Source organism: Oryctolagus cuniculus, chromosome 2, assembly GCF_051225735.1.
Source record: "Oryctolagus cuniculus isolate XC-2025 breed Fujian yellow rabbit chromosome 2, ASM5122573v1, whole genome shotgun sequence".
NCBI classification, from domain to species: domain Eukaryota; kingdom Metazoa; phylum Chordata; class Mammalia; order Lagomorpha; family Leporidae; genus Oryctolagus; species Oryctolagus cuniculus.
In genome coordinates this window covers 41,426,871-41,443,226 of record NC_142868.1, presented here as the reverse complement: position 1 = coordinate 41,443,226, position 16,356 = coordinate 41,426,871, and the positions used below count along the sequence as shown (strand labels likewise).

Below are 16,356 nucleotides of genomic sequence, written 5' to 3'. Positions count from 1 at the left end.
AAGACAAAACAAATGACAGACGCGATTACCCATTCTCTTTAAAAACAGACCAGTGATATCTCTTGGGACTCTCAACCCATACCCAAATAACCAATTGAACTATCATTTTCAAGAAGGGACCATCGAAGAAGGAGGTACCTTTCTCTGAAGGGAGGAAAGAACTTCCACTTTGCTTATGGCCCTGTCTAAATAATGTTGGAGTTGGTGGACTCAAAAGGCTCCCATAGACTTGACAGCTCATGACAAGAGCCTCTGGTGATCACTGATGTCATAAATAAGAGTGTCATTGTTAAACCAACAACAGGAGTCACTGTGCACTTGCTCCCCATGTAGGACCTCTGTCCTTAATGTGTTTTACTATGTGAATTAACGGTAAAATTAGTCTTCAAACAGTACTTAATGCTTTGTGTATCTGTGTGGGTGCAAACTGTTGAAATCTTTACTTAGTGTAGAGTCGGTCTTCTGTATATAAAGATAATTAAAAATGAATCTTAATGAAGAATGGGATGGGAGAGGGAGTAGGAGGAGGGATGGGCGTCAGGGTGGGAGGGCAGGAATGGGGAAAGAACCGCTATATTCCAAAAGCTGTGCCTATGAAATTTATTAAATAAAAGCTTTCTTAAAAAAATCCTTTCCACCCACTTACAATAGAACATACTCTGCGGGGTATTAGGCCAAACACAATTTTCCAGGGACATCTTCCCGATGATGTGTTTATGTCCCTGGATAAACCAAGCACCCATCTGTCTGGACTTTGCTCCCATCTGCATATCATCATGGTTTTCCTATATCTAAAGGACAAACATAGTAGTCCTATGTATTGGATTAAATATAGCATAGTAAGAAAATAATGAATGGGAGACGTGTGATTCAGGGAGAGTTAAAGCCGTGTTAGAATCCCTGTAGGCCAGCGCTGTGGCTCACTAGGCTAATCCTCTGCCTGCGGTGCCGGCACATGGGTTCTAGTCCTGGTCGGGGCGCTGGATTCTGTCCTGGTTGCCCCTCTTCCAGGCCAGCTCTCTGCTGTGGCCCGGGAGTGCAGTGGAGGATGGCCCAAGTGCTTGGGCCCTGCACCCCATGGGAGACCAGGATAGGCACCTGGCTCCTGGCTTCGGATCAGCGCAGTGCGGCCAATTGGGGAGTGAACCAACGGAAGGAAGTCCTCTCTCTCTCTCTGCCTTTCTTCTCTCTGTGTAACTCTGACTTTCAAATAAATAAATAAAATCTTAAAAAAAAGGAAATCAGAACTGTGACCTGTCGGGCACAAATCTCTAATTTTATGATATAATATATGATATAATTTTATGATATAAAATTACCAAACTCTTCTTGGGCAGCTAATATATGCCAGATCTGACAGCTGTCGCCACACCTGTCAGCTGGAATGGTTGCCCTCCTTTGTGGTTTTCCAGTGCAGAAGAAAGTCTTCAGCAATCGACTGTGCTCTTCCTCCCTGTATTGCAGGATGCAGGCCCCCCCCCGCCCCCGGGGCCTGTTCTCATGGGTTTCAGAGCACCTGCGAGATTATTTAGAAGAATGACAGAAAATCCGTGTGTTTCTCTTAGGTGACTTCAGCCCAGAAAATCTGATTAAACTTTGAAGTTTTCTCTCTGCATTCTCACCTTGGCTTATACTTTTCATAATATGTGCACATGCATGATTTCAGTTAATATTCACTGGAAGAAGGCCAGGTTGTATTATCTCCATTTCACACATGGAAGAAATTGACACTTAGAATGTTCAGATAAGTAGCTTCTGGTCATGCAACCAGTAGGAGCTAAAACAACTACTTGAGCTCAGCTCTTATGATTAGGAGTAGTGTACTTTGTATCAATTATTGTAATATTGCATTGCCTTTACCAAGCCCTTTTAGTTACTGAATGAGGGGTTTGTGTCTTTGGATATAGGGTGTCTTTGGACTGACCTTTATGGTGATATGTGAACTACTAATATTTAAAATAAAAGAAACATGTACAGTACATTTAATTCTCTAAGAGCTTTTTCATGTATATCTCATTTTATCTACATCATCATGTCTACAATTAAATATTTTAGTTTTTGTGATAGACGTCTTTAATATTTTTATATCATATTATGCCGAATGGAATAAAGTAAAAACTGAAAATACCCTTGTCCTTCTCTCTCCTCTTCCCTATGTGTTTACCTCCAGGGGGTAATGAATTAGTTAATAAGGGCTTTAGCTGGACTCTTAGCCCTTATTACTAAAATAAAATAATTTCTATAATTTAAAGTCAAGTTACTTTTAACAATATTTTAATAATAAATGAAATCTTACTCAAAATACCTTTAAAAATAGAACTTTTGGAAAATAGAGAAAAGGAGAAATTTTACCCATTTTCTTTCATGACACTGCCATTTCCCTTTTAGCATTTTTTCAATCAGATCTTTTATATAATACTATTAAATCCTCACTACAAGGCTGACTTTAAAAATCAAAATTCAAGAAGGTAAATGAATACAGAGTTTGGAAAAGTATAGCGGTCAAAAAAGAAGGACTTAGGAGTGAGAGGAAAGGAAAAATTCTAGGAACTCCGTCTACTCTCAGGCGTGGTGAGTGGCGGGTGGTGGTGGTGGTGGTGGGTGGCAGGTGGTGAGTAGCACCTCTGCTGGATGGAGGATTTCACAGGGAATGGTCAGAACATCCAACAGGCAACAGATGGACAAAGACAGAGCCTGCCTCTGAATGCCTGTCTATATTAAATCATAAATGCAAATTGCATTGTAAGCTCTTGCAATATATCCATGAATAATTTCTTGGATTAGAAATAATTTATTTCCCACAGAATGGGAGAGAAAACATTTGCACAGTATGTATCTGATAAAGGATTAATATTCAGAATATATAAGGAGCTTAAGAAACTCAACAACAACAAAACAATCTATTTAAGAAATGGGCAACACCCTGCCCAGTCTTTCCTGCCTGTCAGGTAGCCCAGTCGCAGCCTGGCGACCCTTGGCACCTGCAAACATGGCACGGAGCGTGCGGGCCCGGCCTGCAGCCTGCTGCGGGTCTCAGTGCCAGCTGCTCCCTGCCTGCCTCTGCCCTGGCGACTGGGAGCGGGCACCGTCATGCGCTGCACATGGGAGCTGCTCTGCTCTCCATGCATAAATTCACAGAGAAGCGTGAACAGGTAGCAGCAGAACATGGCATTGGAGCAGTGGGAACCAGCAATTTTGCGCAGGAAGCTCTGAGAGATGTTGTCTACTGTAGTCTGCCTGAAGTTGGGACAAAATTGATAAAACAAGATGAGTTTGGTGCCTTTAGAAAGTGTGGAAGTTGGGCCGGCGCCGCGGCTCACTAGGCTAATCCTCCGCCTTGCGGCGTCAGCACACCGGGTTCTAGTCCCGGTCGGGGCGCCGGATTCTGGCCCGGTTGCCCCTCTTCCAGGCCAGCTCTCTGCTGTGGCCCGGGAGTGCAGTGGAGGATGGCCCAGGTGCTTGGGCCCTGCACCCCATGGGGAGACCAGGAGAAGCAGCTGGCTCCTGCCTTCGGATCAGCGCGGTGCGCCGGCCACGGCGGCCATTGGAGGGTGAACCAACGGCAAAGGAAGACCTTTCTCTCTCTCTCTCTCTCACTCTCACTGTCCACTCTGCCTGTCCAAAAATAAATAAATAAAGATAAATAAATAAATAAAGAGTGTGGAAGCTGCTTGTGAACTCTATTCTCCTCTAGCAGGAGGAGTAACTGAACTCATGAAGCCTTGCAGAGGACCCAGGACTCGTCAACAAATCCTGTTATGAGGATGGTTGACTGAGCAAGATGACTTCAGGACTAGGTGAACTAATAGGAGAAGAAGCCTGTGAAAAACGTGTGAATGTTGAGGAGTGAAAGTGGAACCCGAACATGACCTAGAGTGGAATAACTTAATCCAGCGCAGTTATCTTAAATTAGTGGCGGACAGGAAAGCGTACCCTAGTATATTGTTGGTGGGAATGCAAATTAGTAGAAGCATTATGGAAAACAGTATGACGATTCCTCAGAAAGCTGAAAGTGGATCCACCATATGACCCAGCCATCCCTCTCCTTGGAAGTGAAGTCAGCACATCCAGGAGATACCTGCACTCCTGTATGTATAGCAGCCCGATTCATAATAGCAAAGATATGGATGCTACCTAGATGCCCATCAACCAAGGCTGGATAAAGAAAATGTGATGTACATATATACAATGGAACATTTGCCACAAAAAGGGAAATCATGACATTTCAAAAAACAAAAAAGGATGAAATTGGAGGTCATTATGCTAAGAGAAGTAAACCAGACCCAGAAAGAAAATGTTTCCTCTTATTTGTGCAAGTTGATATATAGAGTATAAAAATTGTGTGGATGCGATGTTATTTGATATGTAGTTATAAATATTGCTTCACTGAATTATACCCTATGCACTACAGTAAATCCTTCTTTCCCTGTTATGATCATTATCACGAATCCCATATTTTGTGATATTAATATCCCTGTTTTCAAGAAAAAATAGAATAAGTATGTATAAAATATCTACATAGGAACTTAATGGCAAAATGTTAAAAATCATTAAATCTTAAAAAATTATAAAAAAGAGATAATGTATTTCATGGTGGTTTCATAGCATTGCTAACAGCTTTGTTAAACAAAATCCAGTACCAATGACATCTCTCAGTTTTATTCAACAACTGTTGATGGCTGACTGTGTGCCAGGCAGTGTTCTAAGTACAGGAAAGATGGTGACACACAGGACAGGTAAGGAGCTTACTTGTGCATATGTTCTAGTGAGCAGTGCAAGAAGGAGAGGTAAGGCTGCGACTACGAAATGATGCCGTGAGAGCCAGGGGTGGGCTGAGCGCTCAGATTGGGCAGTCGGGGACGACGGGAAGGGTCTGCTCTGGTTTGTGTTTTGTACCTCACTCCGGCTTCCCTGTGGAGTTTGTGGGAGAGTAGGTTGTAAGTTACTGCAGGGGTCCAGGAGGAAGCTGATGGCAGGTGGCATGAGGGCGGGGATGGAAACAGTCGTCCCAGGACGCGTTTTTGGGATGAAGTTATGGAGACTTGCTGATAGATTGCATGTGGCAGATGATGGGAGGAAACTGGGGGAGCAGAGATGATGCCAGGGTTTCGTGGGCACCATCAGAGGTTGCCCCTGCGTGTACTGAAATGAGGGAAGAATGAAGTTGTGCGACCGAGTCGGGAGGGATCAAGACTTCTGCTGTGGATGTGTTGAATTTGAGAGGCTTGTTAGCTACCCAGGGGTGACCGACTGCTCAGCTAAGCATATGTCTGGAAGTGAGAAGAAAGGTCAAGGGTCAGGGAGGGAGCACTGGACACGATATTTAAGACCTTGGAACTCAATACGATTACCTAGGGAAAGACAATAATTGGAAAAAGGGAAGAGGAGAACACTGTCAAGGGTCTGAAACTTTGCAAATAACAAACTTAAAACGTACACGTGACATGTTTGCCCCGTGAGGAACCATAAATACTTCCCTAAACTGAGAGCTAATGTGTATTAAGAGGTTCCAAACTTATTGCAAACAGGAACGTAATTTGATTTCAAGTTTGTAAATGCCCATGGGAAATACCACACACTCAGGATTTATTTGTCTTTTCCCCTCATTTCTGATGGCAGTTTGCCTTCTTTCTGACGGATTTTTGCAAGTGATCTTGCTAAGCAAATGTAGCATATTGTTCAGTTTCAAGTGCTTCCATGTGGGGATCAGCTTGGTGGATTTCTCATGGCAAATGAATATTCCATTTTAGACTTGCTTTCCTGCCGTTATCCTGCACATAGTAAACTTTCTTTCTTAACTGAAAGTACACTTTATGAATTCAGATGCAAATCAGAAGAAAAATGTATTTATACCCCATTTACTGGAGTGTTCTCACAAACTAATTTTATGATAATGTGTCAGTAATCACTCATATATGTTTTACGGTGGATAGTCTTCTGAATCTTTGATTTCAGGTTTGTAAATAAAAAGAAGTAACTTTTTTGAGGTACTTTTAGTTAACCCAGAGTCAACTTCTTATATATCTTCTAAAGTTACAAGCATTAATTAGAATTGTTTTCCATGATTATTAGTTGACATAAAAGAGCTTTAGAGGTTGAAGGCTATAGTCCCAGAAGAAACAATAAACTTTTGAATTCTAGGTGCCTAAAAAGCTCTGGATATGTTTCAGCAGGCACAGTTCTAGGACTGTGTGTGTGTGTGTGTGTGTGAGAGAGTGAGAGTGACAGAGAGAGAGAGAGAGATGCTAAATGCACAAGGTATCATACTGGCAAGTAGTTTTGAGTCTCTAACTTTATTTTTTATTTTATTTAATATGCTCTTTATTTTGAAATTACATCAAAATAGGCAGTTTAATTTCCAAACAAAAGAAATCTTCAAGCAAATGTTTTTTATCTTTTTCCTTAACACAATCAGGCATTGGTTGATAAAACTCTCTGGCTGTTTTGATTAAACTTTAACAAATCACTGCATTTTGAAATTTGGCACCAAAAGAATGTCCATTACAGGTTGTCATACACAATTATAAGAGCAGAAATATTATATTGTGACTCTTGCTGATATTGCTAGTCATTAGAATATGGATTTATTTGAAAATGACAATCAAATACCCACATAATTTTTACTGTGCAGAGCCCCCCCCCCCCGGAGCAATACGTAAGCATCACTCGTAGTGCTCATCAGTCATAGTCCAACTTTATTTACAATTTTCCTTTTAAGTTGGCCTTAGTCATTAGTGTTTAATTTTCAGTTTTATATGCGTCAGTCACCCTTTCCTGCTGATTGTCGGTCCAGAGTTTTTGTCTGAGCAGTGCACTTAGGAGGGCTGAGATTCAAGGAGGAGAAAGACCGTGCAACCTGGGCAAGGAGGAGCAATGAACAATAAGGAAGCAAAAGGCCTACGAAACGGAAAGGAGAAAAGCAAGAACTGACAAAGAGAACATTGTCCCCGCGATCACATGCTGTGTCTTTAAGAACTCTGGAAGCACGAGTTAAACTCTTGACCCCACTTTCTCAGTGCACGAAGTGGAAAGAGAGCTGCTCTACTTTCTCTGTGGTCGGGCTGATTTTGATCTTACCTTGATAACGAAACTGATAAATAAATGGCAAATATTACCAGTTGTGTTGAAACACTCTACAATGCATAAACAGTTCTGTTCACTTGCAGATGTTTTTCTCCAACAGGAAATTATCACACTCAAGGCTCGTTCAGCTTTATGGGGTGTGTACACAGCAGAAGCCCCTCTACATTGTGACAGAGTTCATGGAAAATGGCTGCCTGCTTAACTACCTGAGGGAGAGAAAAGGAAAACTTCGGAAGGAAATGCTACTGAGCGTGTGCCAGGATGTATGTGAGGGGATGGAATATCTGGAGAAAAACTGCTATATTCACAGGGATTTAGTAAGTATAAGCAAATTCTCTTATTATTTTATATATTGTACCTATATTCAGAAGGGCATGAAATTACTTTCAGTACTTTGAATAACGCATTTTGGCTTATTTTTGAACATACTCATGTAATTTATCGTGAAATGTAGCTATTTTAATTGCCCATTGATGATATTGTCAAGTAAGGATTTATTTTAAATATGCCTTGAATAATTAACTAAAACAGATTTTCTTTTCTTTCCTCTCTCCGTTCCTCACTCCCCTCTTCTTTCCTTCCTATCACCTGTCTTCATCCAGGAGTCATACATGTTGTGTGCCTGGCATATGCCAAGCACTCTTCTACACACTTGAAGTACAACAGTGAAGAGCAAGTTCCAGTGGCTCTTACCTAGGGACAAATCTGCCCCCTTGTGGAGTGGCTTGGTCCCGACAGTATTGCAGAAGCATTACTTGGCATTATTTAGAAGACTAGAAATGCTAAATCATTCAGTTCTGTAATGCTTGAAATATTCCAATTTTATTTTTTAAAAAGATTTATTTATTTTACTTGAAAGTCAGAGTTACGCAGAAAGAGGAGAGGCAGAGAGAGAGAGTGAGTCTTTCATCCTATGGTTCACTCCCCAATTGGCCACAACAGCCAGAGCCAGGAACTTCCTCTGGGTCTCCCACGCAAGTGCAGGGGTGTCGGTCCCCGTCTTCGTGGAGGAACGACACAGGACCCTGCGCTGTTCTTTTGTCTGCTCGGCCCTCCCCGGGTTTGCTGCTGTTTCTTCCCGGGTTGGCTACTGTCCCTTCCACCTCCGTGGAAGGGCGGTTCCCCCTGGCCACTTTCCCCACTTCCGCGGGGGAGCAGCACACCGCCGGCCGGCTGTCTCGGGGGCTGCACAGGTGTTCCTTCAGATAGATGTTCCCCTTAGATGTTCCTGGTGCATGTTGTCTCTCTCCTCCTTTATAGTCCTCTTCCACCAATCCCAACTCTGCTACCCACACGCTGAGTACGCTGCTCTCCTCCAATCAGGAGTAGGTCCTACAGTTTATTGGTTGAACTGGAGGCAGCTGTGTAGAAGCTGTTTCTCCCTTCTCAGTGCCATATTGTGGGAGAGCAGATGCATAGAATAAGTCCTAATTCCAGTAACTTAGTCTAGTCTGAGTTGCTCCCCACAGATCCCCCTTTCTTTTTATTTTTTGGCATTGATACGCGCCTGTCTTTGGTGCCCCGCGGCACACACTCTGCTCTGCTTGCTAGAGTTGCCCACAGGTGCTTACAAGCCCTACCAATCAGGCAAACCGATTCTGGGTCCTCTCTTCGCCATGTTGTGAGGAGGTTTTTAGGCGCTGATGCGTGCCTGTGTTCGGTGCCCTGCAGCGCATGCTCTGCTCTGCTAGAACTACCTGCAGGTACTTACAAGCCCTAACAATCAGGCAAACCGAACCCAAGCCTTCTCATTGCGGTGTTGTGGGGAGACTTATTGATGTTAATTCGTGCCTGTCTTCGGTGACCTGCGGCGCATAAGCTGCTAGCCGCCCGCAGGTGCTCACCACCTCCCTAATCAGGCAGACCGAATCCAAGCTCTCTCATTGCCATGTTGAGGGGAGGCCTTATTTTTCTCTATTTCTCTATCTCCGGGCATTCCTATCTCTCCCATTTTACTTCTATCTGCCAGCATTCCTATTTCTCTCATTTTACTTCTAAACTTCTGTTTCTCTTATCCCTGCGGCATCCCGGCGCCCGCCCCGAGGCTCCTTCTCGGCAGCTTCCCGGCTCTGAGCCGCTTCAGCCAGTGCTTCTCTCATCTGCGCGGCTTCCCGGCTTGGTGCGCGCACTCCGCGGTCTCCGCGCCCCTTCGCGCCCGCACCACGGCCTTGAGCTAGCCCCATGTTCCCTATCTATTCACGCCCCGCGCGCTCTCTCTGCACGCGGCGGCTTCCGCGAGTCACACAGCGTAGCTCACGTTTCCGCCACCGGTATTCAATCTAAGTTCCCCGGGCTAACCTGGCGAATTCAACCTAGCTTACGCGTCTCCGCCTTATGGTTTGGCTTCCCGCCTTTTGCTCCCCGGGCTAATCTAACGGATTCCAACCTGGCCCACGTTTCCGCCTCTGGTTTAACTTTTCGCCTTTTGCTCCCCGGGCTGACTTAAAGAATTCCAAGCTGGCTTACGTTTCCGCCTCGGCCTGCCCCCGCAGCTTCAATTTCCCTAACATTTTTCTCTACCCGGTATGTTTCCCTAAGTTTTCTTCCAACAATATTCCTCCCTCATTTCTCCTGGCTTCTCCTCACAGTCCGTATCCGAGTCTGTTTGTTCTAGCTTTCACTTTCACTTTCGACCTTAGAGATTTCTCCCAGCTTCCCCCCGTAGTTCGTATCTGAGTCTATGCCCAGGCTTTTGATAGCTTCTTCCGGCACCTTTTTCGTCCGGCTTTTCCCTAGGCTCTTTGCTAGTCTCTCTCTCCGGTATTTTCCCACTTCTTCCCGTTTCTTCCCTCCTAGGTTTCCTATCCGAGTCACGGCACCATTATGTCGCTCCCCGTCTTCGTGGAGGAACGACACAGGACCCTGCGCTGTTCTTTTGTCTGCTCGGCCCTTCCCGGGTTTGCTGCTGTTTCTTCCCGGGTTGGCTACTGTCCCTTCCACCTCCGTGGAAGGGCGGTTCCCCCTAGCCGCTTTCCCCACTTCCGCAGGGGAGCAGCACACCGCCGGCCGGCTGTCTCGGGGGCTGCACAGGTGTTCCTTCAGATAGATGTTCCCCTTAGATGTTCCTGGTGCATGTTGTCTCTCTCCTCCTTTATAGTCCTCTTCCACCAATCCCAACTCTGCTACCCACACGCTGAGTACGCTGCTCTCCTCCAATCAGGAGTAGGTCCTGCTGTTTATTGGTTGAACTGGAGGCAGCTGTGTAGAAGCTGTTTCTCCCTTCTCAGCGCCATATTGTGGGAGAGCAGATGCATAGAATAAGTCCTAATTCCAGTAACTTAGTCTAGTCCGAGTTGCTCCCCACACAGGGGCCCAAGGACTTGGGCCATCTTCTACTGCCTTCCCAGGCCACAGCAGAGAGCTGGATCAGAAGAGGAGCAGCCAGGTCTCAAACCGGCACCCATATGGGATGCCAGTGCTTCAGGCCAGGGCGTTAACCCACTGCGCCACAGTGCTGGCCCCAAATATTCCCATTTAAAAAAATTGTTTTGTCCCAACAAAATGCTGACAGCATTGCTTCCCTGTGTTGCTACCTCCCTGAGGGATACTTTCTGTCCATTCCATGTTTATTCATGATATTCATGTCTCTTTTCTAAATCTAAAAATTCACTCAAATGAGAATGAGGATTCCATGAGCAATCGCAAATGTCGTCACCTGGAAGCAATCGCATGTGTCCATCACACACAACCAGAGTGACCCTATCAGCTAACAAAGATTCTTGTTCTGGTGGTTTGGCTTGGAGGCCATTGCTGGTACTTGTTGGCAACTTCCAAACCGGCTTCTCTGGCTTATCATTTCACGATTCTGGATTTTGTTACTAGACTGAGTCTTGTAGCTGAAGTGAGAAATTCTATCAGACTTCAGCTGCATGAGGCACAAGGCCAAATGATTTTCTTCAGTTGCTGAAAAAGATGGTTTTGGCATCAAATGGGTTGTCTCTGCGTTATATAGAACCATGTTTGGTTCACTGGAGTGATTTGAAGAAGTATGAAATTATCACTACAAATAGATATACTCAGTGAAATTTACATCTTAAAATATCTCGGCTGGCGCCGTGGCTCAATAGGCTAATCCTCCGCCTAGCGGCGCTGGCACACCAGGTTGTAGTCCCAGTCGGGGCGCCAGATTCTGTCCCAGTTGCCCCTCTTCCAGGCCAGCTCTCTGCTGTGGCCCGGGAGTGCAGTGGAGGATGGCCCAAGTACTTGTGCCCTGCACCCACATGGGAGACCAGGATAAGTACCTGGCTCCTGCCAGCAGATCAGCGCGGTGCGCCGACCGCAGCGCACTGGCTGCGGCAGCCATTGGAAGGTGAACCAACGGCAAAGGAAGACCTTTCTCTCTGTCTCTCTCTCTCACTATCCACTCTGCCTGTCCAAAAAAAAAAAAAAAAAATCTCAATTTTTATCATCTTTTAGAGATCACCAACATATGAAATGACTGTCATGTAAATTAAATTTTCATCTTTTGTTTATCAAGATAAATAAAACATAAAACTATTTAGTGCTGAGACTCAAAGCTGAACATCTCTTAGAATAAATCAGTCCTGTAATTTATCAAGGATACTTCTTGAGGGGGAGTACACATTTTAAAAAGTAAAGGTGTTATAATTTTTTCTAATTTTTAAAAATTGCTTTGAAGAATCATTAAAATCCATTGTGTGAGAGCAGGCTGTTGAGTCATGTACACCACTGTTGGGTACCACCATGAAAATAACTTGGCTGCTCACACAGAGAGGCGATGTGGAGCCCAAATAAACCAAGGAAAAGGAGAATAGAAACCCCTGAAGGAAAAATTTACATTCAAACTTGGAGTCTTTTCTTCTTTCTGCAGGCGGCAAGAAATTGTCTGGTCAGCTCTACCTGTATTGTGAAGATCTCAGACTTTGGGATGACAAGGTACATACAATATGTGTATTTAGAATGTTTACTCCTGGGGGAATCTTACATTTGTTTACCGACAGACTGAAAATTCTACTAGCTTTGCTTTTTTCCTCTAATGGAAGTGTTGGTCCGGTCACATGGCCTGCTGACTGATGCTCTTTGAATTTTAGGACATACAGCAATTTTAGCTCAAGGTGTTTACTGTGAGTTAATCCTCGCATCTTCCTTCAGATCATTACAAGGTCAACAAAACCATGATACATTTTTAAATTGAAAAGGGAATTTCTGGGCCTTCTCATATGTATAAAATTAAGGAGAAATATTTCCTGGTAAATGTATATTTTTGAAAGAAAAGGGAATACGTTAAATTGTTTTTTTTTCCAGCTCTGATTTTTTTGTCATTGTCAAACAGTTTTCATTAAGTAGTTGATATTAAGTTAGTAGTTGATTAGTAGTTGATTTTAAGTCTACAATTAAACAATGTGAAATGTCTAGACATTTTTTAGCCCGCTTTTATTTAATAAATATAAATTTCATAGGTACAGCTTTTGGAATATAGCAGTTCTTTCCCCCATACTTGCCCTCCCACCCTCACTCCTGTCCCCCACCTGCTACTCCCTCTCCTACCCCATTCTTCATTAAGATTCATTTTTAATTATCTTTATATACAGAAGACCAACTCTATACTAAGTAAAGATTTGAACAGTTTGCACCCATGCAGGCACACAAATTATAAAGTACTGTTTGAAGACACGTTTTACCATTAATTCGCATAGTACAACTTGAAATAGGAGAAGACATCCTAAAATTTACACTAAAATGTGGCCCCTTAAAGTTCCCTGGAAATGCTATCTGGAGTGCCACATGTGCTACCGGAATTTGGGTTGGCATATGATTTCACCACGGGCTTATTACTAAATCCCCAATATTAATAAGCCTGAGAGGGTTCTTGCCTATTATTTAGAGAAGAATTCTAAATACCGCACAGATAAACGAGGCAGCATGGTACATTTTAGGCTTTCATTTAGTGAGAAAGATGCATAGGAGAGTGAGAGCTTTATTTAAGAGAGGTGAATAGGGGTTCATACCGAGCACCAGGAACCAGCCACGTGGAAGAGCATCTAGGCCTGTATCTGGGCCAGGAAGCCTAGAGCACATGGCCCAAAGGCCACGCGCCCTGGAGGCCTGGAGGCACGGGGCTACAGCAAGCCCCCTCCTGGCAAGAGGCCAGGGAAGAAGAGAGGGGCGGGGCCACACCGAGTCCTGGCTTTTAACCCATTTCCAAGGGGGTGTGGTTAATTAGCCTGATTGGCTGGTGGGCACCCAGGTGTGGCCAGGTAGGAGGATGAGGCCACACAGGGGTGTGGCAAAGGTATCAGGTAGGGGCATGAGGTCACACAGGGGTGTGGCAAAGGCATGGTCTTCCAGTTCACAAATTTTAACAATTTTAACCTGTATGCCTGCCTACTTCATTCCCCCCTCAGAGACTCCATCCCCTTAATCCTAAGGGGAGTAGATGGACGTCGAATCATCTCTTCTGTAACTGCTTCCTGCTTATGAGGGGTGTAGTGCAGCCCTGTCTATCCAGGGTCTACAAGTCTCTGTCTAATCCTAACAAATTTGCTTTGTGTGCTGGAGCAGTATCCATCATTGCCAACGTCTGTGTCCCCTGCGTGGTCAGTTACTCCCAGAAGTGGAGTTCTGAAACATCTAAATTGTTAATTAGTTTAAGCAAAACTGGAACAAAACCAATTGTAAGTGGGGTGCCCCTTTAGATGTAAACAACATATCTTACAGATTCCCAGATAGTAGGTAATGATATGTAGATTATAAACTCATTTATTTTGAGTATAGAGAATTATAACAGAAATCATCAGGTGGCTTTATCATCAATAACAGTTCCCGGAGATAATCAAGAAAGGCAGGTACAGCATGTTTGCCTTAAGGAGACAAAGGCAAAACTTTTACTTATCCTTTTTGCTTTGAAGTACTTAAGGTTTCTGATTGGCTTATAGGAATAATCAGGCATGTCTTTCGCATTCACCTGTGAAGACTTAAGAAGTAGAAGTTTAATCTTAATTTCACGGAGGTAGCCGTGCTCAATAGCACCTGGTAAGGTCCCTTTAATTTATGCTGAAACTGATCAGAAGAGGATCTTCTTACGAATGGCTTGCTCAGGTATTTCTAATGCTGGAGTTTTTGTTAAAAACTCCTTGATTCCTTGGAACACCTTTGCAGTTCCCCTGTCCAGCACAGTGTCTGTTTCAGAGGCTTTTAAGCAGACACAAGGCTTAGAATCCGGATCCTGGAATCCATAACTCTTGTAGCTACCCTTTTCAGAACGGAGTCTGCGTCAGGGCCTCTTTTAAGCTATATACAAAAGTTTGGAATCCAAATCTTGGAATTCAAATTCCACAGAATCCTGTCATCAGCAATTCCCAATACTGGAGCTTTTATTTAGAACAACTCATTAAGGACAGAGGTCGTACATGTGAAGCAAGTGTGCAGTGATTCCTGTTGTTGATTTAAAAATCGAACCTCTTATTTACGACATCAGTGATCACTTGAGGTTCTTGTCATGAGCTGCCAAGGCTATGAAAGCCTTTTGAGTCCACAAACTGTCAGTATTTAGACAAGGCCATAAGCAAAGTGGAAGTTCTCTCCTCCCGTCAGAGAAAGGTACCTCCTTTGATGGCCCCTCTTTCCACTGGGATCTCACTCACAGAGATCTTTCCTGTAGGTCATTTTTTGCCACCATGCCTTGGCTTTCCATGCCTTAAATGCTCTCATGGGCTTAGATCCAAATGCCTGAAGGGCTGATGCTGAGGCCGAGTGCTGTTTAGGACGTTTAGACATATGTTTCTGTTATTAATTGTGGTTTCCATTTTGAGTTCATCCTTCACCTGAGTAGAATGAATGCTGACCCACAGTGGAGTGAGATGGAGTGTATGAAAATGAAGTGGGAGCTTTGGGGTGGCGTTAATAAATAATTGAGAAATACGACGTCATGTACTCCAGAGACAGCAAGCTCGTTGTTGTCTCCTCTCCAGAGTCCCTCACTTGGATATTCCACATGCAGTTCTGAAAAGATAGAGGGGTGTAATATTTTTTTAAGGAGATGGTATTTGTTCCGGATTTGTTTCCACATGTGTTAGGGAAAGAGGCATAGAACAGAGAGGAGGCAGAATGAGACTCTACAGCCAGACTGAATTGATTCAGAGAAAATAAATTTGAAGAGGTGGGTGACCAGCTGCCGGTGAGCACATTGACAGAACATGTGGCAGGAGGCCCTGACCCCAGCGCCCAGCCTTTGTATGTCTTAGGAGGGCTAGACGTGGGGGTGGGTGTAGGGAGCAGCAGGCGCAGATGAATTCCTCTGAACTGGTCTTTCAGGTGGCTGAGCAACTGGTCTTTCAGGTGGCCCCAAGGGGCCTCCGAAACTGGTGAAGAATGCGAGGGTGGGGTGTAAAGGCAATAGGGTGTGGGACCCAATTGACATTCAAGGGCAAGGAATAAATTGCAATGTTTATCTTTTAGGCAATGAGTGAGAATGGCTGAGGCTATGTCTTTGTTCCATCCATATGGATCCAGTCTAATTAGATATTTCTCATATCAAAGGAAAATTTCATGTAGTTTTATTTTCCCCCTTGTATGAGACACAAAAATACATACATGAAAGGACATACGTAATCCAACTTTGCATTTATTGTTTTACATTATGAGATTAATGGTTTTTTATTTATCTTTTTTTTTAAAGATTTATTTATTTTATTTGAAAGTTACAGTTACACAGAGAAAGGAGAAGCAGAGAGAGAGGTCTTCCATCTGATGGTTCACTCCCCAGATGGCCACAATGGCCAGAGCTGTGCCAGTTGGAAGCCAGGAGCCAGGAGCTGCTTCCAGGTCCAGGTCTTCTTGCAGGGGCCCAAGGACATGGGCCGTCTTCTACTGCTTTCCCAGGCCATAGCAGAGAGCTGGATCGGAAGTGCAGCATCCAGGTCTCGAACTGGTGCCCACATGGGTCGCTGGCACTGCAGGCAGCAACTTTACCCACTACGCCACAGCACCAGCCCCTGTTTATCTTTTTTTTTTGGAAAGATTTATTTATTTATTTGAAAGTCAGAGTTACACAGAGAGAGAAGGAAAGGCAGAGAGAGATAGAGAGAGAGAGAGGGGTCTTCCATCCGCTGGTTCACTCCCCAATTGGCCTCAACAGCCAGAGCTGAGCCGATCCGAAGCCAGGAGCCAGGAGCTTCTTCTGGGTTTCCCACACAAGTGCAGGGGTCCAAGGACTTGGGCCACCTTCTACTGCTTCCCCAGACCATAGCAGAGAGCTGGATCGGAAGTGGAACAGCCGGGTCTCGGATCAGTGCCAATATGGGATGCCAGCAC

The 16,356-nt window shown here is 44.3% G+C and overlaps 1 protein-coding gene across 7 annotated transcripts in view; it reads left to right on the top strand.

Annotated features, from left to right (window-relative positions):
* The window catches only part of TXK (TXK tyrosine kinase), a 79,654-nt gene that overhangs the window by 52,968 nt on the left and 10,330 nt on the right, over positions 1 to 16,356 (top strand). For all 7 annotated transcript variants that reach the window (XM_089325388.1, XM_089325390.1, XM_089325392.1 and 4 more), the window contains 2 exons: positions 7,184 to 7,400; positions 11,915 to 11,979. In XM_089325388.1, coding sequence (XP_089181514.1) covers positions 7,184 to 7,400; positions 11,915 to 11,979 — 282 coding nt within the window. The remainder of the gene's footprint in view (positions 1 to 7,183; positions 7,401 to 11,914; positions 11,980 to 16,356) is intronic.